The 24505-nt window shown below is 40.0% G+C and overlaps 2 protein-coding genes across 3 annotated transcripts in view; both read right to left on the reverse strand.

Moving 5' to 3' along the window:
- Positions 1 to 24505, reverse strand: part of SNX6 (sorting nexin 6) — a 52751-nt gene that overhangs the window by 22690 nt on the left and 5556 nt on the right. For both annotated transcript variants that reach the window (XM_018066277.1, XM_018066276.1), the window contains exons 3-7: positions 14571 to 14675; positions 14224 to 14334; positions 10897 to 11018; positions 8813 to 8936; positions 967 to 1062 (exon numbers count right to left, since the gene is read on the reverse strand). In XM_018066277.1, the coding sequence (XP_017921766.1) occupies positions 967 to 1062; positions 8813 to 8936; positions 10897 to 11018; positions 14224 to 14334; positions 14571 to 14675 (558 nt within the window). The remainder of the gene's footprint in view (positions 1 to 966; positions 1063 to 8812; positions 8937 to 10896; positions 11019 to 14223; positions 14335 to 14570; positions 14676 to 24505) is intronic.
- On the reverse strand, positions 1171 to 1636 carry LOC108638514 (40S ribosomal protein S26-like). The gene has a single exon (XM_018066278.1). The coding sequence runs from the start codon at positions 1602 to 1604 to the stop codon at positions 1257 to 1259; it is 348 nt and encodes a 115-aa protein (XP_017921767.1). The 5' UTR covers positions 1605 to 1636; the 3' UTR covers positions 1171 to 1256.

A 24505-nucleotide genomic window follows, 5' to 3' on the forward strand; every position in this document is an offset into this window, starting at 1 on the left:
TTTACTGCTTATTCGCTTAATATTATTATTGGCGTATAATATACCATCATATGATTCTATAAACTTTGAAAATACATTCTGCAATAAACATTTTTCTCAATATTTTGATGGTAAGAGTTTTTTAAAAAATCAATTCTTGTACCATTTTCAGACCATCATTAAGAAAAATCTAGGTGTTATCTAGGTAATTATAAGTATATGCATACCTAGCATCTCATTCTTTCTAAATCTAACTCAGTGTTTCGAACAATCCTGTAGCTAGGTAGCATTACTAACGTTTTCAAAATGGGAAACCTGAGATTTAGAGAAAGAAAAGTGACTTTTCTCAAGGTCACGTAGCTACTGTGAGACAAAACCAAAACTTCAACTCAGCTCTTCTAACTTCAAATCTGAACCCAAGTCGGCCCCTAACATTTGTAAAGCCAAGGCTAAGTGTACAAACCGCGGCAGCCCCTCGGTGCCCCACCCTGAGACTCTGTAAGGCACCCAGAGGGACCTCCCGTGCATGTGGCCGGACAGTCATTCCATCCTGCACACTGCTCTTCCCTGTGCTGGCCCTCTACGCCTTGACTACCTATGGAGGACAGGCCATCAGAGGCACGGTCTGCTCACCAGCAGATGAATTCAAGGAGGAAGTCCAGGCAAGACTTGAAGGCAGGTTCGGAATTTGGGCAAGAAAATGTGGGGTTCTAGATAAGGAGAATGGTCTGGTTTGGAGGACAAGGGTGTGGGCTCTGGGTTGGCAAATCCCCTTGGAGCTGCAGACCTATCACCCCTTAGAGAAAGGAGCTCTCTGAAGAGGGGAACTCAGAGCAAGGGGCCCAGTTTCCCAGGCCTAGGTCTACTATCCAAACTTCTCTTTCATTCCAATATAACTGCCTATACATCGGAAAATCTCAAAGTATCTCTCTCGTAAAAGAAGTAAATTCTCAAAGCAGTACCTCTGTTAACCAAATAGTGTCTTACCTTTACTCCAGAAACAATTACTCCATCTGCTGATTTAACCATGTTTTTAAAGAAATCTTCCAGTTTCTCTTTTTTATTTTTTCCTCGCACACTCAACTGAAAGAAAGGTAAATTTAAGTTAGTATTTCTTTTAAGATTACAAATGAGAAGTTAATACCTCCTTTATTCTCTGTCATCAAAACAGCAATCTCAAAAGGACTCCAGTTTTTTTTTTTTTTTAATGTATAATTTCCATTTTATTGTCTTTTCAGAGACACCAATATTTCTTCAGTCTTTAAGGACTTGGATCCTTACATGGGCTTTGGTGGAGGACGTGGGGCAGCACCCGCAGGTCTAAATCGGGGTGGAGGTGTTCGGTCCTTACGGGCTTCCCGAGAGCGATTCCTGACTACCTTGCTGTGAATGGCACAACTCACGCAGTAATGTAGTTTCACATACAGCTTGGGAAGCATGTAGGCGTCGAAAACACTCGCTTCAGAAATGTCCCTGACGGCTGCCGCCTCTACGATGTTCCGAATGACGAACTTCTTAATGGCCTTATCCTTGGGCACGCATCGGGCACAGTTGGTGCAGCGAATAGGCTGCACGTGGCCGCGGCCCTTTTTGGCACGACCATTGTTCCTTCTTTTCTTGGTCATCTTGGAAGCGCCGAGGCGAGAGAGCAGGACTCCAGTTTTTAAACTTAATAAAGTGGCAATTTCATTATGTGTGATCAGTGATTTTCAAATTCTGGGAACTTAAAGCAGTCTGGCCCCACCCCCAAAAATTCAGGTTCAGCTGATCTACAGTAAGGCTCAAAAGTGAAAGTGTTAGCCGCTCAGTCGTGTCTGACACTTTATGACCTCATGGACTGTAGCCTGCCAGGCTCCTCTGTCCATGGAATTTTCCAGGCAAGGATACTGAACTGGATTGCCATTCCCTTCTTCATGGGATCTTCCCAATCCAGGGATCAAAACCGAGTCTCCCACACTGCAGGCAGTCTTTACCGCTGAGCCACTAGGGAAGCCCCTCCAAATTGTTAAGTGTAGTTGATAATTCTGCTCTAAGGAGCCCTTTCATCATACTTTGTCAAACACTACTACAAAATATAAAGTCAACTAAAAATTCACTCAGGAGCTTCTCTGAACATGTAAAATGTATTGGAGTACAATATACCATCATATGATTCTACAGAAACTCTGAAAATATATTTTGCAAAATTTTCACTCTGAACTCCTCCAAATCTCATCTCCCAACCTATTTTGGGGTCAGCAACTCACGAGACAAAGGACACAAAAGATGACTCTGAATGGCATGAATAGTATATATCTAAAGGCAAAACTGAGAAGCAGTCAACTCTGACTTTACCACTTATTGCAGCAGTGCCCCATGAAGGAACATCTCATCTAACTTCCTTATCTGCTGCCACGGCTTCAATACTCACCATTAAGCAAGTGACTAGCAGATCTCAATCACTACGCCTCGGCTCTTTCCTGAATCTTAGATTCTATTTCCAATTGCCTACATCATATTCTCTACATACATATTCTGCTAACCGCACATTAAATATTTTTAAAAGTACTTATTATAATCTAACCTCCAAGTTTTCCCTCTTCTTGGTTCCCTATTCATGGTTTTCCTATCTATACAGTCTCTCAGATTCTCATCTGTTCCCTAAAACCCCATCAGTTCAGTAGCTCAGTCATGTCCTAATCTTTCCGACTCCATGGACTGCAGCACACTAAGCTTCCTTGTCCCTCTCCAACTCCCAGAGCTTGTTCAAACTCAGTGCAATGAGTCGGTGATGCCATCCAACCATCTCTTCCTCTGTCACTCCTTTCTCCTCCTCCCTTCAATCTTTCCCAGCATCAGGGTCTTTTCAAATGAGTCAGTTCTTCGCATCAGGTGGCCAAAGTATTGGAGTTTCAGCTTCAGCATCAGTTGTTCCAATGAATATTTAGCACTGATTTCCTTCAGGATGAACTGGTTGGATCTCCCTGCAGTCCAAGGGACTCTCAAGAGTCTTCTCCAACACCACAGTTCAAAACCATCAGTTCTTTGGTGCTCAGCTTTCTTTATAGTTCAACTCTCATATCCATACATGACTAATGGAAAAACGATAGCTTTGACTAGACGGACCTTTGTTGGCAAAGTAATGTCTCTGCTTTTTAATGTGCTATCTAGGTTTCTCATAGCTTTTCTTCCAAGGAGCAAGTGTCTTTCAATTTCACGGCTGTGGTCATCAACTGCAGTGATTTTGGAGCCCAAGAAAATAGTCTCTCACTGTTTCCACTGTTTCTCCATCTATATGCCATGAAGTGATGGGACCCGATGCCATGATCTTTGTTTTCTGAATGTTGAGTTTTAAGCCAGCTTTTTCACTTTCCTCTTTCACTTTCAACACAAGGCTCATTAGTTCTTTGCTTTCTACATATTAGTTAAATAAGCAGGGTGACAATATACAGTCTTGACGTACTCCTTTCCCATGCTGGAACCAGTACATTGTTCCATGTTCTATTTTAAATGTTGCTTCTTGACCTACATACAGATTTCTCAGGAGGCAGGTCAGGTGGTCTGGTATTCCCATCTCTTTCAGAATTTTCCAGTTTGTTATGATTCACACAGTCAAGGCTTTGGCACAGTCAATAAAGCAGAAGTAGATACTTTTCTGGAACTCTCTTGCTTTTTGATAATCCAATGGGTGTTGGCAATTTGATCTCTGGTTCCTCTGGCTTTTCTAAATCCAGCTTGAACATCTGGAAGTTCACAGCTCACGTACTGTTGAAGCCTGCCTTGGATTTTGAGCATTACTTTGCTAGTGTGTGAGATGAGTGCAGTTGTGCGGTAGTCTGAACATTCTCTTGCATTGCCTTTCTTTGGGATTGGACGGAGAACTGACCTTTTCCAGTCCTGTGGCCACTGCTGAGCTTTCCAAATTTGCTGGCATATTGAGTACAGCACTTTCACAGTATCATCTTTTAGGATCTGAAACAGCTTAACTGGAATTCCATCACCTCCACTAGCTTTGTTCATAGTGATGCTTCTTAAGGCTTACTTGACTTTGGACTCCAGGATGTCTGGCTCTAGGTGAGTGACTGTGGTTATCTGGGTCATGAACATCTTTTTTGTATAGTTCTTCTGTTTATTCTTGCCACCTCTTCTTAGTATCTTCTGCTTCTGTTCGGTCCACAGCATTTCTGTCCTTTATTGTACCCATTCTTGCATAAAATGTTCCCCTGGTATCTCTAATTTTCTTGAAGAGATATTTAGTCCTTCCCATTCTATTGTTTTCCTCTATTTCCTTGCACTGCTCACTGAGGAAGGCTTTCTTATCTCTCCTTGCTATTCTTTGGAACTCTGCATTGAAATGGGTATATCTTTCCTTTTCTCCTTTGCCTTTAGCATCTCTTCTTTTCTCAGCTATTTGTAAGGCCTCCTCAGACAACCATTTTGCCTTTTTGCATTTCTTTTTCTTGGGGATGGTCTTGATCACTGCTTCCCGTACAATATTCCACTGTATAATTGTTAAGGGATTTGATTTAGGTCATAACTGAATGGTCTAGTGGTATTACGTACTTTCTTCAGTTTACATCTTAATTTGGCAATAAGGAGTTCATGATCTGAGCCACAGTCAGCTCCTGATCTCGTTTTTGCAGACTGTATCAGGCTTCTCTATCTTCAGCTGCAAAGAATATTATCAATCTGATTTCAGTATTGACCATCTGGTGATGTCCATGTGTAGAGTTATCTCAAGTATTGTTTGGAAGAGAGTGTTTGCTATGACCAGTGTGTTCTCTTGGCAAAATTCTGTTAGCCTTTGCCTTGCTTCATTTTGTACTCCAAAGCCAAACTTGCCTCTTACTCCAGGTATCTTTTGACTTTCTACTTTTGCATTCCAGTCCCCTATGATGAAAAGGACATCTTTTTTGGGTGTTAGTTCTAGAAGATCTTGTAGGTCTTCATAGAACTGTTTAAGTTCAGCGTTTTCGGCATTAGTGGTTGGGGCATAGACTTGGGATTACTGTGATGTGGAATGGTTTGCCTTGGAAATGAACAGAGATCATTCTGTTGTTTTTGAGACTGCACCCAAGCACTGCATTTCAGACTCTTTTGTTGACTATGAGGGCTACTCCAGTTCTTCCAAACGATTCTTGCCCACAGTAGTAGATTTAACAGTCATCTGAATTAAATTCACCCATTTCAGTCCATTTTAGTTCCCTGATTCCTAAAATGTCAGTGTTCACTCTTGCCATCTCTTGTTTCACCACTTCCAATTGATTCATGGATCTAACATTCTGGGTTCCTATGCCATGCTGCTAAGTTGCTTCAGTCGTGTCTGACTCTGTGTGACCCCAGAGACAGCAGCCCATCAGGCTCCTCGCCCCAGGGATTCTCCAGGCCAAGAATACTGGAGTGAGTTGCCATTTCCTTCTCCAAAGTATGAAAATGAAAAGTGAAAATGAAGTCGCTCAGTCATGCCCGACTCTTCGCGATTCCTTGGACTGCAGCCCACCAGGCTCCTCTGTCCATGGGATTTTCCAGGCAAGAGTATTGGAGTGGGGTGCCATTGCCTTCTCCAATGCCATATCGTTCTTTTATTGTTCTTTACAGCACTGGACTTTACTTCCATCACCAGTCACATCCACAGCTGGGCACTGTTTTCACTTTGGCTCTGTCTCTTCATTCTTTCTGGTTATTTCTCCACTCTTCTCCAGTAGCATATTAGGCATGTACCGACCTGGGGAGTTCATCTTTCAGTGTCATATCTTTTTGCCTTATCATACTGTTCATCACATTCTCAAAGCAAGAATACTGAAGTGGTTTGCCATTCCCTTCTCCAGTAGACAACATTTTGTCAGAAATCTCCACTATGACCCATCCATCTTGGGTGGCCCTACACGGCATGCCTCATAGTTTCATTGAGTTAGACAAGGCTATGGTCCATGTGATCAGTTTGATTATGTTTTTCATTCTGTCTGCCCTCTGATGGATAAAGATAAGAGACTTATGGAAGCTTCCTGATGGGAGAGACCAACTGTGAAGGTATGAAAGTATGAAAACTCCATACCTTTCAATAAAAATCTTGACACAATCTACAACTTCTTTCTTTTTCCTTCCAAAATCACACTTTGAGCATCTCTTCCATACTTAAATAAGTTTATGGAGTTTCATAATGTTCAGAGACTGAACGCCAATCCCCTTAGCAATATACTCAACACTTTGAAAAAATCTGGTTCAGGTTACCTTTCCACCTCCACCCCTACCCCTAAAGAGCCTCATGCTCCACACTGTTCTCGAAAGAGGCTCTGATCTTAGGTTCCTCTGTATCTGAAATGGTATCTCCTCTCCCACCAAAAACTCTATTCAGACTTTAATATTCAAAATAAAAGGCATCTCTTCATGAAGCCCTTTCAAATTCCCAGTTAGAATTCACTGCTCTATCTTAGGCCTCTCAAAGCACTCCAGCTTTTTTTTAACCTTATTTTTTAAATTAATTATTTCACTAATTCACTCATTTAACAAACCGTAATGAATGTATATTATAACCACATGCTGTGCTGGGTGTTACAAATATTAAGATGACTAACAGGTGGTCCCTACTCTTATAGTAACTAATGGTACAGAGGAGGACAGAGAGAAGCAAACATATAATTACATACAATATGTGAAGTATAGTGTTAAAGCTATTCATGGGATATCAGCAAAGCACCCAAGAAACTCAATATGACTGAGGGGTTGAGAAAGCTAAGACTGGAGGTTGCCTGACCAGTCAGGGTCTGCTTCAATAACCCAGGCGAAGATTATGAAAGTCTGGACTAGTCTTTAGGTCTAGTGATGGAAGCAAGTATGCACAGTAAAATGAGACAGAGAGAATCTGGTGACTCCTGATAGGAACAGACAGTAGGGAGTCCTCAGCAATTTTCATGGTGGAAGGGAATGGGAGTTAGTGATGCCTTCTTTGAGATAAGACAGAGTACAAAAGGAGGCATGGATTTAAAAGAAGGGTTCAGCTGATGGTAAAAGGCCGAGGGGACATCTAAATGGAGGTTTTTTAGGAGGCTATTTAATGAATAGTGCTGGGCCTCAGGAGTAATAGAGTTGGGGCAGGGGGAGCGGCCAGGCGGGGCTGTCCCATGCAGCTTATGGGATCTTAGTTCCGTGACCAAGGATCAAACCTGTGCTCCCAGCAGTGGGAGCACAGAGTCCTAACCAATGGACCGCCAAGGAATTCCCATAGATTTCTAAGTTAATAGCATATTAGAATTGATGGAGCCACAGAAGCAGGTATTAGAGAGAACTGACAGAATTCGAAATCTTACAGACTTGTAGAGAACTCAATGAGGAACCTTGAAAGAATCAGATTTAAATGAATGGATATACGGCGGGAAAAGCCCATGAAGGAGACTGGGAAGCAGCCATAGAGTTAAGAGGTGAACACATCAAGATGGATTCCCATAGATCCACAAGAACATGGGAGTCAGCATAGCTAGAAAGGTATCTCAGTCAAAATGGAAAAGCATGAGGTACTTCACCACATTAACAGAATAAAAAACACGATCATCTCAACAGATGTACTTTTTCATGATAAAAACACTCAACAAACTAGGAATAGAACTTCTTTAAGCTGACAAAGGGTATCTATGTAAAAACTCACATTTAACATCACACTTGATAGTGAAGGAGTGAGTGCTTTCCCCCTAAGATCAGGGACAGAACACGGATGTCTGCTCTTATCACTTCCATGTAACACTGTACTGGAGGTTCCAGCCAGGGCAGTCAGGCAAGCAAAATTTTAAAAAGGCAACCAGATCGGAAAGGAGGAAGTAAAAAAGAAAAAAGAAAAGAAAGCTATTAAATGAGTGTGGCTGCCAAGGTGGTTGAAAGCTAATGGGGGGGATACAGGAGGTTTGGGTGTTTGCTTTCTGATTGGTGTCCACTCCCAGTGAACAAGGTCATTATCTGATCAAGAAGAATTATTGCAATTAGCTTTAATGGAAAATGAGAGAGAGCTGTCTAAAGTCATAACACTGCTATAAGTGACAGAGCAGGCACTCAAGGCAAGATAAGAAAGAAAAACAAAAGAGCTCCTGACAGGGTCAAAGTGCAGGGGAAGTCAAGCGTCTAGATGCAGCAGTGAGTCAAAGAACTACTGCAGTGGGAACAGGGAAAAAGGGAGTCGTGGGGACAGAAGGCTATGTTTGGAGTCCATAGTATCAGGGCTTAAGAACTTGGGGGTGAGATGAGGTCCTGGGTGGTCACTGATGCCACAGGAAGAAATGAATGAAGGTTAGGAAACATCTCTCTTCTGCTAAAATTATGAGTTAATCTTGTCATCCAAATAGAGACTCCAAGATCTGTATCATCCATCCACTAAAAAGATTTTTTCCAGGACCACGAATGAAGAAACCTCTTGAGGAAGGGAGGGAGGAAAATTAGTAGCAACCAGCACTGAGGGAGGCAGGTTAAACAGATTAAGAGTCAATGATCAACCCAAAACTAACTGGGAATTCTTTAGCTCAAGAACTTCTCTGGAATTCTCCATAAGGCTTCAGAAGCCTCCAAACTCAAATTTAAGAAACATTAACCAATTTAATAGCCCTATTTCTTAAGAAGGTCACAATTCAGGATCAAAATCAATATCTCATGTAGTAACATAGTTTAGCATCATTTAAAAAATTAATCTACTCAAGTTCTACTGAAATACTGTATCATCATTAAAAACGTCATATTAAACTGCCTTGAACAATCAGAGCATTTTATAAAATGTATTTATAAGGCCTTAAGTCTTTTCTAACAACTCCCTTCTCCTTCCAATGACTCTTTAAAAATAAACCTTGATCACTGCTTTGATCAATTCAATACTCACATCTTGATTATATTCCAGGAAGACATGGAAATTTAAATCTTTCCTCAAAATGGGATGTGCAGCCACACGACACAGAAACACTTCATGCATTGCAACCGTCTTCTTGAATATTGCCAAATACTCACTAGAAATAATACACAAAATTAAAGGTAAAACACTGCAGAAAAACACCTGCAACAGTTTTTTAAGCAAATACTAGGAATTATTCTAAATGCAAAACTAGAGGCACAAAGATATAATCCATGTAAACAAAGGTTTTAGTTGAACTGTTAACAAAATATATAAAACCCAGCTCTGAAAAGACTTCATGCTAGTTAATAGTATTTGTTATATATAAACATTAATATTTTTAAGTTTTATGAACCTTTCTTCCTATGAAAGTTGATGTTAAAGGTAACTATAGGGCTTTTTGTTTTTAGCTTCAGAGAAAGTATACTACAAATTATAGCATACAATTTTAATGATTCAATTCCTAGATAATTACTGCTTTTAAACACCTTCATACAAATAAATAAAACAAACCTGAGTAAACATATTTTCAACTTTAATAACTATTTTCATCTAAAGACCCAAGCACACAAGAAAGAAACACACGATGGAGAGACTAGTGTTTTCCATTATACTGAAGAACTGTGTTTAAAACATTTTAACATCATCAGTGAACCACAGCGATCTTACAGTAATACATGTCAGTTTGGGGGAAAAAAAAAAAAAAACACTCAAAGAAAAGGCCTAATATTCTTGCTTCAACTACGTGTGAGGAGGTTAAGTTTTACATACCAGCAAACCAGCAGGACCAATGTTGGGAGAAGTTTGATCTCTGTGAGGGTAGTCATTCAGTGAAGACAAAAAAGAAGGATGCAGAGGATGGAGGTAGCAGTAGAATAAACCCAAGGTTCTCTGTTATCCAACCCCTAACCAGACCACAAAAGAATCATGATCAGGGCCACGGGAAAACCACAGATTCTTTCAATGTTAATGTGCGCTGCTCATTTCCAGCTGTCAGGCTTGTAAACCATAGAAGTTGTACCTGTCCACTATTAGGCTACTGCTTGCACTCAGTATTGACAGAATTCTTAAAATATCTGTCACCTTACACTTTAACAAAGAAGACCCACTTTGTTAATTTCCCTTGTCAAGAGTTTAGCATTCTGAAGAAGAGTCTAGTAGCAGCATGAATATATGCTTAAAAACTGAAATTCGTGGAAGAGGAGAAAAGGAAATGCACAAACGGGAGAAATGACCAGAAAAAGTGATGGAGGTGATGGTAATGCAAGGAAAGCTATTTTCTTGTTTAACTCTCAAAATACAGAAAAACAATATGCAACAATCCAAAATTATTTCAAATGTTCAAGAGAAGGGGAAAAACTATTTTCAGCGAATATGCTAACAATGAAAGAATTTTTTCAAGAATTTAATATATGTCTAGTATATATGAAACTAATAATCATTTAATAAAAAACACTAAAAAACTATTCTCTCATTGCTCTGCTCCTATTCTTTTCCCTTCAGGCAGAAGCCACAGGCAGACAAAAGAAGAGTGGGAAAATTATACACACACGCACGCGCGCACACACACACACACACACACACACACACACTTTTTGAAAAAGAAAGAAGAAAATATCCAGAGTTGCTTAGTGCACACTTATATGAGAAACAGAAATCTTGGTAGTAAGCACTTGTTCAAACAAGAGAACCAGGTGGGTTAATGACTAAGGCCTTGTAAATAAAAATAAAATGATCTACATGTGTAGATCATAATGACTTTAAAAAGTCATTACTTCCCTTTCTACTATCATTTATGAACTTGTGGATCTTTTGTTTTCAATCTTCAGAGTTTATTTAAAACAGCAATTTAAAGAATTTTACAATGCAGACAATTATTCTATAATTTTCCTGTGGGCTCTGATCATGATAGTTAACACTGGTTGTATGGCTTAAACCTGCATCTTCCAGAAAGGGTCACTGTGGTGAAATGATTGAAAGCATGGGATATCAGAGAGCAGAGAAACAAAAACAAAAACCAACCAAACAAAAAAAGGGCATAAAAACAAGCACAAATAACAACAAAAGTCACATACGCTTCCAATTCCTGCTTCATCTTCGTGAATTCCTCCTTTGTCATAGACCCTTCTCCTTCTCCAAGTTTCTGTAGTTTCTCCCTTGAGGCATCAAAATCAGGTCTTGGTGGTGCTGGAGGGATCTGTCACAGAATAAAATCACTAGTTTTGTTTGGTTTTGACCGTGCCATACAGCAGGAGGATCTTAGTTCCCGAAAAGGGATAGGTCCCACGCCTCCTGCAGTGAAAGCACAGTCTTAACCACTGGACCATCAGGGAAGTCCCCTAAACCACTAGTTTTTAAAGATTTTTATTTCTTTCAGTAGTTGCACTACTGCCACTATAAAAGACTGTTGTCTCATCGGTTCTCCCTTGAGCTGGCCCGCTGTTCTAACAGTGTCTCCCACTCTAATAAACTTTATTTCCCTCTCAAAAAAGAAAAACAAAAACAGACTGCTGTCTGAGGGAGCTAACGACATCCTGAATGAATGAGGAATATCCTAATTAAGGTTAGAGAAGTTGATTAAGTCTATAAATTAAGTTTCTTGAGGTCCTTAACATCAAGGAAGAAACAGAGCACAGCACTATATTCTGGTATTAGATCAGTAGGACCCAAACTTTAGGAAAAGGAGTACGTCAAGGCTGTATATTGTCACCCTGCTTATTTAACTTATATGCAGAGTACATCATGAGAAATGCTGGGCTGGAGGAAGCACAAGCTGGAATCAAGCTGGGAGAAATATCAATAACTTCAGATATACAGATGACACCACCCTTATGGCAGAAAGTGAAGAACTAATGAGCCTATTGATGAAAGTGAAAGAGGATAGTGAAAAAGTTGGCTTAAAGCTCAACAATCAGAAAACTAAGATCATGGCATCCAGTCCCATCACTTCATGGCAAATAGATGGGGAAACAGTGGAAACAGTGGCTGATTTTATTTTGGGGGGCTCCAAAATCACCACAGATGGTGACTGCAGCCATGATATTAAAAGATGCTTACCCCTTGGTAGGAAAGTTATGACCAACCTAGATAGCATATTAAGAAGCAGAGACATTACTTTGTCAACAAAGGTCAGTCTAGTCAAGGCTATGGTTTTTCCAGTGGTCATGTATGGATATGAGAGTTGGACTATAAAGAAAGCTGAGCGCTGAAGAATTGATGCTTTTGAACTGTGGTGTTGGAGAAGACTCTTGAGAGTCCCTTGGACTGCAAGGAGATCCAACCAGTCCATCCTAAAGGAGATCAGTCCTGGGTGTTCACTGGAAGGACTGATGCTAAAGCTGAAACTCCAATACTTTGGCCACCTGACGCAAAGGGCTGACTCATTTGAAAAGCCTCTGATGCTGGGAGGGATTGGGGGCAGGAGGAGAAGGGGACGACAGAGGATGAGATGGCTGGATGGCATCACTGACTCAATGGACATGAGTTTGGGTAAACTCTGGGAGTTGGTAACGGACAAGGAGGCCCAGCGTGTTGCGGTTCATGGGGTCCCAAAGAGTCGGACACGACTGAGCGACTGAACTGAACTGAACCCAAACTTTATTTAGTCTGTAGACTCCTATGTGACAACCTAGAGCTCTCAAATGTATATGCACATTAAGCTCTAAGTTCATGTATGGATGTGAGAGTTGGACTGTGAAGAAGGCTAAGCGCCGAAGAATTGATGCCTTTGAACTGTGGTGTTGGAGAAGACTCTTGAGAGTCCCTTGGGCTACAAGAAGATCCAACCAGTCCATTCTGAAGGAGATCAGCCCTGGGATTTCTTTGGAAGGAATGATACTAAAGCTGAAACTCCAGTACTTTGGCCACCTCATGCGAAGAGTTGACTCACTGGAAAAGACTCTGATCCTGGGAGGGATTGAGGGCAGGAGAAGGGGATGACAGAGGATGAGATGGCTGGATGGCATCACCGACTCGATGGACGTGAGTCTGAGTGAACTCCTGGAGTTGGTGATGGACAGGGAGGTCTGGTGTGCTGCGATTCATGGGGTCGCAAAGAGTCGGACACGACTGAGCGACTGAACTGAACTGACACGCTAATTAAATGTGTTGCAAATATGCATGCTATTTTTTCCAAAGTATGTAAATGGTATGACTGGAGTGTACCAGAGGCAGAAAGCACTGACTTAACTACAAGAGAATAAGGCAGACTAATGACTAACCTCCCCCTATTCTCCCACAGTGAGGGGGAAAGTAAGCACTTACTTTAAATAAAAACATAAGGTCTAAAAGAGACGTATCACTCAAGGGAATGATATAAGAAAAAAATCTATCTTAGAGGAAGAGCCTGCAAGTAAGAACTGTGAAAGGGAAATGATGAAAGGCAAAGATAGCAAATAAACAGAAGGAAAGGTAAGTAGGGCTAAGTTAAAACAGCAATGACCAGAAGAAAAGGATTATACCAAGGAAAGCAACAGGGAAGGAAGCACCAAGTACAGACTGGCACATATTCATTGCTGCCAACACACGACATCTACCATGTGCCAGGGGTGATGCTGAAAGACCAGCAGATAAAGATAAATAAGACATGGTCTTGATCTTTGAGGAGTGTTTAGTCTACGAGAGAAAAAAGCAGTAAAGTATAACACCATAAAAGAAGATGACGGGGAAGGGGGTGGAAACAGGAGAGCTTCCAGGCTAGTAAACACACTGACATGATGGGAAAATGGAAGGTGGTACATCCTGGAAAGGGCATGAGAGTCCTGTGCCAACCCCTCACCCCAATGTCTCATCCTATGCATCTTTTCCACTGAGCTGTTCCTCAGTTGTATTCTTTATAAAAACTGGCAATTAACAACAACAAAAGCACTGCCACTTGTGTACCAAACTGGAGTTGTAGAAAGGGAAAAAAAAAAAAAGGCAAATGACTGAGAGTAAGGGCCACAGGGATAAAGATGGAATCAGGTCAGGATGATTTCAAGGAAATCAAATGAAACAGTTCCAGAAATCTGAGTGTGGTCCACAGCTGAGGCACACCACTGGTGCATATTCACATTAGATAACCTCTCAGGAGCCCTCCAACTCTAAACAGCTGTCTACCTAAGGGTTCAAGACCAATACGGTCTGTAACATCTCCTTAGTTATCACCCCCCAGGACAAGCCCATTTCAATTCTAGTAAACAGTAAGAATTTAAGTTTAAATGAGGGAGCGTTACATATCGATATCACCACACTCCCAAACAAGACAACTTGGGATAAAAGGTGGCAGTCAATTATGTTTTATAGCTGGCAATTTTTTTAAAAATTACATCAGTTCACTAGAAGTGTTGAATAAAATTTCCAAACATAATAAGTATCCAAAAAGTTCCTAGAAAATAGGATTAAAATGGAACCTCAATACTTACAATGTAACCTGCATAGTCTTCATTTTCAATGAAGGAATCGTGAAGCCAGATAAATTCCTCATGTTGTCGAACAACAGAAAACTCGTTCTGTTTAAAATTTGGCAATGAACTCTGCAAAGACAGAGATTTTCTCAAATAAAAATTAAGATTAGACTATAAAAGTTTCTATGAACATTTTATACCTTATTTTCTAAACTTAGTCTTTAATGAAAGATAACAAGCAGCAGTGAATTATAAACTAAAATACAATTTCTAATTATGTTGAAAACCAAAATTCTAGTCGGTGTACTATTACATATATAACAGCACAATAATTAAAATAACACAAGTTAAAAACTCCCATTTACCTTTGTGTGAACAGTGAATTTTACTTTGTCTCTCTCACTCAGAGCATCAGAAATGTCCACCTGCAGAGCAGCATCACTCTGAAGATCTACATTTATTGCTTTAAGCTACAAAAAAATAATACCTCAGTGAAAATTCTATAGGTTTTATGCAAATTCATTCTTCTCCTAGACAATAAGACAGTGCAAAAACAAAACGAAAATAGCAAATCTTAGATCTAACAAGTACACAAGTTCATTTAATCTATCTTCTGGGGGAGGTGCTTTGGGTATGTTATCTTAATCAATTTTCATTCTACACCATTCAACTATCCTTTGAATGAGTCAATGTGCTAACTATGATTTACTATAGTTTCACCCAAAAAGTAAACTAGTAAACTATTTTCCAAAATGATAGTCCTTTACAAGTTCAAGTGTCCTAAAATTAAGAAACTTATCTACTTTTAAGAATAAGAAAAATAATAAAACGAATAATGGCCAATCATTTAAATTTCATTGCTTATTTTAATTTAGGAATATATAATAAAATAAATAACAGTTAAATGTATTATATATGCAAAGTGCTAAGAAAATGCTAACAAATAATTATTAACTCCTGTGATATGTATTAAATTTTACTCTACAGCTTTAGTACATTAGAAGAACTGGGTATATTCCCTATTTAGTGCTTCTATTTACTCATCTACGAGAAGACGTCACTTATAATTCTAATCACAATTTTACTTATTCTTAAATATCAATCATTTTCCTTCCCTTTTAAACAGATTAACATTCTAACATCTTAAGGTAATTTGGAGATTTACAAAAGCTAATACACTAAAAGATAAAATCAAGTCTTAGCCAGATGCAAAGATACAAAATATTAAAAATCTAACTAACTAGCCTGCTTCAAATACTCTAGCTGTAAAAGCAGGATTGCCTTTGGAAACTTACCTAATCACTAGTGTTTCAAATTTCAATTACGATGCAAATGGAAAAAATGCTAGAAGCAAAATTGTTCACTCTATGATCTCAATTATATTTTTAAAAACGGCATACATAAAATTATTATGTATAGGAAACACAACAAAATGTGAGTTGCAGTGGATTTTCTTCTATGTTCTTCTATTCTCCCAACTTTCCACAATATGCATGAATTTTATAAAATTGGAAAAAAGCCTTTAAGAAATCTTGTCACTTATTAAAAGATGAATTTTGTGAAGTTTCTCATTAAATAGAGTTGTTTATTAGTAATGAAAGTAAAATACTATTTCACTTTTGCACTACTGGTTCTGTATTGAGTAGACATATTTTTTAAAAATAAATACCATTACAATCTAACTTAACAGTCACAGAAGAAATGAATCATTATTTAAAATGCATGACACTATCTATGATGGCCTTTAACAAAAACTTTATTGGTAACTTTAATGTTTATACTGAATTAAATTTCAATCAGCAATCATATTTTTAACACTATAAACTTACATTAAAATGTTTTAAAAATCACTATTGTACTCCACTACATGTAGCCATTGTCTGATAAAAGAAATTTAAAGGCTGTCCTGAATTACAAAGTTTTCTTTTTCATTTTCCAATAACTTCATTGCTTCCGCAATATTGGAGACATTAGAGAGTACTCTATTCTTTGGTTTTCTTGCTTTTATTTAGTCTTATCAGGTCTTCAAACTGTTTCCTACCTCTTCTCTAACACCTTACCTTAATTCTAATTTAAGAAATCTGTTTCCTTATTTCTTTTTACTCATATTGAGGCCACTCTTAAGAAGTTTATTGTGGTTGGTTGAATCATAGCTCCCCCAAAGACATCCACATCCAAATCCCTGTGGATGTCACCTTATATGGTTAAAAAAAAAAAAAAAAGATGTGGAGTTTATCCTGGACTATCCAGAAGGGCCCTAAATACAATTACATATCTTTATAAGAGGGAGATTTGACACAGACAAAAGAAGAGAAAGCAACTTAACTAAGGAGGCAGAGATTAGAGTGGTAAAGCCACACGCCAAGGAGTGCAGGCAGCCACGAGAAAGCTGGAAGAGACAAGAAACTAATTCTTCGCTAGAGCCTCAGGGAGCATGGCCCTGCCAACACCTTGATTTCAGCTCAGTGATACTGATTTCAGACTTCTGGCCTGCAGAATCATGAGAGAATAAAATTCTGTTGTATTAACCCATTAAGTTTGTGGTAACTTGTTACAGCAGCCCCAGGAAACTAATAAAATTATCTTACGGATTTTGGAATAACAATCTTGGCAGTTCTTCATTTATGTTTTCACTGCCTGGTCTAGCATTTCTCAGACACACCTGGTAAGACTCAACTTGAATGCTTATTAAAAAACACAGAATCCCATGTCCTATCACAGACATATCAAAACAATTTTCAGAATAATCCTTAAAAACCATATGAGGGAATGCTAGTCTAGATTTTTCTGTCAAAACTTTATCTCAGTTGCTAATATTTTCTTTTTAATGATTATATAAAACATTTTGCCAGACTTCATATCTCTAAGTACATTTTAACTTTCAGGTTTATTTTATTTTTTTAACCATTGCACTATTAATCTGGAAACACACCTTTCAGGATTTCTACATATGAACAGCTGTTATTTATTCTTCCAATTAAAGATTATTTCAAATTATTAACATATTTCTCTGTCTTCCATTTCAGTATCCTTTTATACCACACCCACTATTTCCCTTTTTTTTGCTTTGTTTCAGTTCAGTTCAGTCGCTCAGTCGTGTCCAACTCTTTGCGACCCCATAAATCGCAGCACGCCAGGCCTCCCTGTCCATCACCATCTCCCAGAGTTCACTCAGACTCACGTCCATCGAGTCCGTGATGCCACCCAGCCATCTCATCCTCGGTCGTCCCCTTCTCCTCCTGCCCACAATCCCTCCCAGCATCAGAGTCTGACAGTAAAACACTTGGCTTTTTAAAATTGCAACTCATCAATAAAATATTCCTATATACAAAAAGTATACCTCTATTATACATTCCTATACTCCTATATCTCACTTTTGGTCTTGTACTCTATTTTTTTAAGTACAGTTTACATATAATGAAATGCAGATTTTAAGGATATAATTTGAAAAGTTTTAACAAATACATAGATTATACCCTTGTAATCATCACCATAATCAAGATATGGAACATTTCCATCAGTCCCAGAAGTCCCCTCCTTTGCTTTTATTCCTCTACTTCTTTCTAACCTTTCTATAAATTTTCTTCTTGTATGCTTTACTAAAGCATCCCATATAATAGCTTTAATAGCTATTAATTCAATCTGCCATTTGCTTCTTTCATTCTTTTAACAACTGAGTTCTAGAAATGATCTCAGGAAAATGTACATCAATTACAAATGTGGTCACAGCAAAATGCTGATGGTAAGATTCTGATTCTTCCTCTTCATATCTCATAGGAACTTTAGCTAAATATCAGCAGAAGCATTCATTTTGATAGTGCATGTTCCTATGGTCAGTTCCCATATACACTTCAGACTTCAATTTTTTTCCATTTCCTGGGCCTATGGAGAAGGATTATTTTGTCTGACCACAAGATTTGTTTCACATACATAAGGGTTTGCCAGCCAATAAAATCATCTCCCATATCAATACAAAACTTTCGCTGAAAGATAATCTAGATGGATAAACAACAAGCTCCCACTGTATAGCACAGGGAACTGTATTCAATATCCTAGGTTAAGCCACAATGGAAAAGAAAAAACAAATGTCGTATGTGTATGGGCTTCCCTGATAGCTCAGTTGGTAAAGAATCCACCTGCAATGCAAGAGACCCCAGTTCAATTCCTGGGTGGGGAAGATCTGCTGGAGAAGGGATAGCTATCCAGGCCAGTATTCTTGTGCTTCCCCTGTGGCTCAGCTGGTAAAGAATCCACCTTCAATGCAGGAAACCTGGGTTTGATCCCTGGGTTGGGAAGATCCCCTGGAGAAGGGAAAGGCTACCTACTCCAGTATTCTGGTCTGGAGAATTTCATGGACTGTATAGTCCATGGGGTCCCAAAGAGTGGGACACAACTGAGCTATTTTCACTACTATATAACTGAGTCACTTTGCTGTATTGCAGGGGTTGACACAACACTGTAAATCAACTATACTTCAATTTAAAAAATTAAGTTAAAAAAGATAATCTGATATCATATTTCATCAATTCCAGATGCATATTTTCCAGATTTTAATATATCTGAAATAAGGATGCCCTGTAATTGATGACAAATTAATAGTTTAGTTGGCTGTATTTTTTCCTTAGTGGTACATGTAAGAAAATATATCTTCCAATCAACTGTACCTTAGATTTAATAAAATATCTTATTATAAATTTAGTGGGGTTTTTTTCCTCTTTCTTTTCTGGGCCCTGTTGTGCAGTTTGCAGGATCTTAGTTCCTCAACCAGGGATGGAACCCCACCCCCTGCAGTGGAATCAGAGAGTCCTAACCCTGGACTGCAGGGAATTTCTGTAAATTTAGTGCTAATTATATACAATGTACACTGACCTTCCTGGAGAAGGAAATGGCAACCCACTCCAATATCCTTGCCTGGAAAATCCCATGGATAGAGGAGCCTGGCAGGCTATATTCCATGGGGTCACAAAGAACCGGACACAACTGAGTAAACACACACACACACACACACACACACACATGCAGATTTTGCAAGCAGAGTATCTTCTTGGTTTAGAGAAAAGTAAGTAATTTTAGGTAGCTTTTATTAAGGGGAGGAGTGAAGCAAACAACTGTGATTTATTAACATTTAATTAACTTTGTGCAACTAGTCAGGTCAGTTTGAGGATATTCTAATTAGACTACATTCATCAGTTTAATCCTTATCTGGGTCAATAAACTTTGTACTTTCTTTTGTCAAAGACTTACTAGGTTAAACATTTGTGTCATGGTCAAGAGAAAGCCCAGGCAGAGGAAATGGATTAAGCAACATAAATACACTATCCTTAGAAATATAAAGACACTGCCCTACTGCTGATAGATTAATTCATGTGTAATTAGTAAAGACGACATTCACTACTAGTTTAGTACACTGATGTGTTTACACATTAAAGTACCTACCTTATGACACTCCTAAAAAACTGTTCATCTTTTGTCAGAAAAGTAAATACATGTACAGGGATAGACTGACGCAAGGAGGAGGAAGAAGGAAGCAAGTGAAAGTGAAGTCGCTCAGCCGTGTCCGACTCTTTGCAACCCGTGGACTGTAGCCCGCCAGGCTCCTCCGTCCATGGGATTCTCCAGGCAAGAATACTGGAGTGGGTTGCCATTTCCTTCCCCAGGGGATCTTCCCGACCCAGGGATCGAACCCAGGTCTCCCACATTGCAGGTAGACACTTTAACCTTTGCACCACCAGGGAAGCCAGTATCCACTTTATGACACTCCTAAAAAACAGTTTATCTCTTGTCAGAAAAGTAAATATATGTACAGAGATAGACTGACGGAAGGAGGAGGAAAAAGGAAGCAAAGTAACTGATTATTGCCACAGCTTCCCAACCAGTCTCTTGCTTCTGTCCTCTTGCCTCCTCAATCTATATTCCATACAGGGCCACTGGAGCGATACCACTAAACTAGAACTCATTCCTCTGCTCGAAACCTAAGGGGTTCTGGCTTGCAGAAAAGCCTAGTCCTTACAGTGAGCCCCCAGGCCCTATTCTTCTGGCTCAAGGCAGCCCTGAAAGAAAGGCACAAACCGTACTAGTGCTAAGAAACTATTTCTAGGGAATTACAGTACAATCAGTGAAAAACCCCATGAGACAGACAGAAATTCTGTTACGTTCACTAGTTCTGGCCAAATTTTAAATCTATTTTACTCCTAGCTCAGTTAGGATTTAAAAAAGCATTTTTTTAAAATTGAGGTACAGTTGATTTACAGCCAGTTATAATTTTAGAGATGGTGAGGGACAGTGAGGCCTGATGTGCTTCAGTCCATGGGGTTGCAAAGAGCTGGACACAATTTAGCAACTGAACCACAACAAATAATTTTGGAAGTCCTGCAGTGAATTATTTCCATTATTATACCCAGTATACTCAGCAGTCAAATCAATGGTTGATTATACATACATATACTTTCTGGAAACTAGATTGCCTTTCATCTACCATACCAAAAATAAGTCACTCGATGTCACTCCAATGCCTTTCTCACCCGTCTTGTTAACTCTCACTGCTCTTTGCCATACCTGACTTGCAAATTCCCACCTGGAGGATCAATTCAATCGACATTTTTTGCTTTCTGAGCTGAGTGTGGCTAGAGAAAAGTCACAACTGCTTGTTGCACTTATCCACTACAAATTACTGGTCTCCAAACTGCATAAGATCCTTAAAATCATTCAACAGTCCTTGGCCGATCTGCTCAGCTCCCCTTCTGACCCCCTGAGCAACTACTCCAAACCTTTCCTGTCTCAAGCCTCAACCACATTTCCACCCCTATGCTCAGTAAGTGACACTGCTTCCCACATCTCCAAGAAATCAACACTAGCAGCTGTTACCCCTTCAGACCCATCAATAAGCCTTTCTACAAATAGATTTGGATGGACTCAATGCCTCTGCTTTCTCAGAAGACATGGTATCCTACAGAGAGCGGAGCTCTCTGGCCACCTGAGCATGTTACCTTCCTGTCTGCTCTAGCACTGCTCTTCTAGTCAAATTAGCCCTGGTCTCACAAAACCTCCACACGGTGAGGACCTAATTTCCAAATCCAATACTTTGCAGTCTTTTTGACCTCTCTTCAGTATTTTGCCTTAATGATCATTCTAACCCTTTCCATTAAAACTCTCAGCTTCTGGGAACGCTTCTCATTTTCTTCCCGACCATCTCAGCCCCATCAATTAGTCCATTTTCTCCCCCTGGCATGTGAATCTTTGTTTCCTCTGGGTATCTAGCCTTCGTAACTTCAGCCATTCTTGACTAATAACTCCTGAATTTATACCTTCAACTCACATCTCTTATTCTAAGTTTCCAATCATAATTTCAACTTACCAACTAGACATGTCCACCTGGATGTATTTGTTGTTTAGTGTTTATGTATTTATTTCTTAATACTTATTAAACAACCGAGTGCCTTCAGTGTGCCAACTACTGTCAAAGGTGCTAGGATGAAAAGACACAATCTTTGTCCTTTCAGATCTTAGTTTGTAGTTTTGGGGGAAAGGGATGAGGCACTTCAAATCCAGCATATCTGAAAACCAAACCTATTATCTACCTTCTAACTCTACTCTTCTCTCCTGTATTCCTCATCTCCTTCTCCTCTGCCCAGCCCATGTATTTCTTAAGCCACTATGCCCTGTCTATTCTCTCTCTGAGACATCTCTACTACGTCCTCTCCTTCATCCCTTCTCCCACTTCACGGCCTTAGTTCTACCTTTAACATTTCTCATCTGGACTGCCATAATGGCCTGCTAACTGCTTTCTCTGCTTTCTGCAAGAAGGCAGCAATCCATCTTCCACACTGGAGCCATCTATAATGCTATTTTCATCTGGGTATATGTCCTTCCCAGCTAAGAACCCTCAGAACTTCCCACTGGCTGGATTCTTTACCATTATGCACTTTATCTGTACTACTGGTATTTACTCCTGCTTCCAATGTGAGAGACCTGGGTTCGATCCCTGGATTGGGAAGATTCCCTGGAGAAGGAAATGGCAACCCACTCCAGTACGCTTGCCTTGAAAATCCCATGGGAGGAGCTTGGTGCAGGCTACTATCCATGGGGTTGCAAACAGTCGGGCATGACTGAGCGACTTCACTGCACTCCAATAAGAACAAGCACTGCAGGTGGAACCAGATGGCTTATCTACACATGTTATCTTCTCTGCTGACAAGCTCTCCCCTTCCATGACAGCCTACACAATTTCTGATCAACATTTAAGGTTTAGTTCCTTTAGGAGGAGGAGCAACCCCATGTCCAAGGAGCGGTGGCTGCGCGAGTGCAGGAGGGCCTAGAGGAGCCATCCCACGTTGAAGGTCAGGAAGGGCGGCGGTGAGGAGATAACCCTCATCCCAGGTAAGGAGCAGCCGTGAAGAGATATCCCACGCCCAAGGTAAGAGAAACCCAAGTCAGATGGTAGGTGTTGAAAGAGGGCATCAGAGGGCAGACACACTGAAACCATACTCACAGAAAACTAGTCAATCTAATCACACTAGGACCACAGTCTTGACTAACTCAATGAAACTAAGCCATGCCAGTGGGGCAACCCAAGACGGGCGGGTCATGGTGGAGATGTCTGACAGAATGTGGTCCAGTGGAGAAGGGAATGGCAAACCACTTCAGTATTCTTGCCTTGAGAACCCCATGAACAGTATGAAAAGGCAAAATGCTAAGATACTGAAAGAGGAACTCCCCAGGTCAGCAGGTGCCCAATATGCTACTGGAGATCAGTGGAGAAATAACTCCAGAAAGAATGAAGCTGCTGCTACTGCTGCTAAGTCGCTTCAGTCGTGTCCAACTCTGTGCGACCCCATGGACTGCAGCCTACCAGGCTCCTCTGTCCATGGGATTTTCCAGGCAAGAGTACTGGAGTGGGGTGCCATTGCCTTCTCCGGAAAGAATGAAGGGATGGAGCCAAAGCAAAAACAATACCCAGCTGTGGATGTGACTGGTAATAGAAGCAAGGTCCGATACTGTAAAGAGCAATATTGCATAGGAACCTGGAATGTCAGGTCCATGAATCAAGGCAAATTGGAAGTGGTCAAACAAGAGATGGCAAGAGTGAAAGTCAACATTCTAGGAATCAGCGAACTAAAATGGACTGGAACAGATGAATTTAACTCAGAGGACAATTATAACTACTACTGTGGGCAGGAATCCCTCAGAAGAAATGGAGTAGCCATCATGGTCAACAAGAGGGTCCGAAATGCAGTACCTGGATGCAATCTCAAAAATGACAGAATGATCTCTGTTCGTTTCCAAGGCAAACCATTCAATATCACCGTAATTCAAGTCTATGCCCCAACTAGTAATGCTGAAGAAGCTGAAGTTGAACGGTTCTATGAAGACCTACAAGACCTTTTAGAACTAACACCCCAAAAAGATGTCCTTTTCATTATAGGGGACTGGAATACAAAAGTAGGAAGTCAAGAAACACCTGGAGTAACAGGCAAATTTGGCCTTGGAATGCGGAATGAAGCAGGGCAAAGATTAATCGAGTTTTGCCAAGAAAATGCACTGGTCATAGCAAACAACTTCTTCCAACAACACAAGAGAAGACTCTACACAAGGACATCACCAGATGGTCAACACCGAAAGATTGATTATATTCTTTGCAGCCAAAGATGGAGAAGCTCTATACAGTCAACAAAAACAAGTCCAGGAGCTGACTAGGGCTCAGATCATGAACTCCTTATTACCACATTCATACTTAAATTGAGAAAGTAGGGAAAACTGCTAGACCATTCAGGTATGACCTAAATCATATCCCTTATGATTATACAGTAGAAGTGAGAAATAGATTTAAGGGCCTAGATCTGATAGATAGAGTGCCTGATGGACTATGGAATGAGGTTCGTGACATTGTACAGGAGACAGGGATCAAGACCATCCCCATGGAAAAGAAATGCAAAAAAGCAAAATGGCTCTCTGGGGAGGCCTTACAAATAGCTGTGAAAAGAAGAGAAGTGAAAAGCAAAGGAGAAAAGGAAAGATATAAGCATCTGAATGCAGAGTTCCAAAGAATAACAAGAAGAGGTAAGGAAGCCTTCTTCAGCGATCAATGCAAATAGAGGAAAACCATAAAATGGGAAAGACTAGAGATCTTTTCAAGAAAATTAGAGATACCAAGGGAACATTTCATGCAAAGATGGGCTCGATAAAGGACAGAAATGGTAGGGACCTAACAGAAGCAGAAGATATTAAGAAGTGGCAAGAATACACAGAACTGTACAAAAAAGATCTTCACGACCCAGATAATCATGATGGTGTGATCACTCAT

The sequence above is a fragment of the Capra hircus genome, chromosome 21 (genome assembly GCF_001704415.2).
Source record: "Capra hircus breed San Clemente chromosome 21, ASM170441v1, whole genome shotgun sequence".
NCBI lineage: Eukaryota > Metazoa > Chordata > Mammalia > Artiodactyla > Bovidae > Capra > Capra hircus.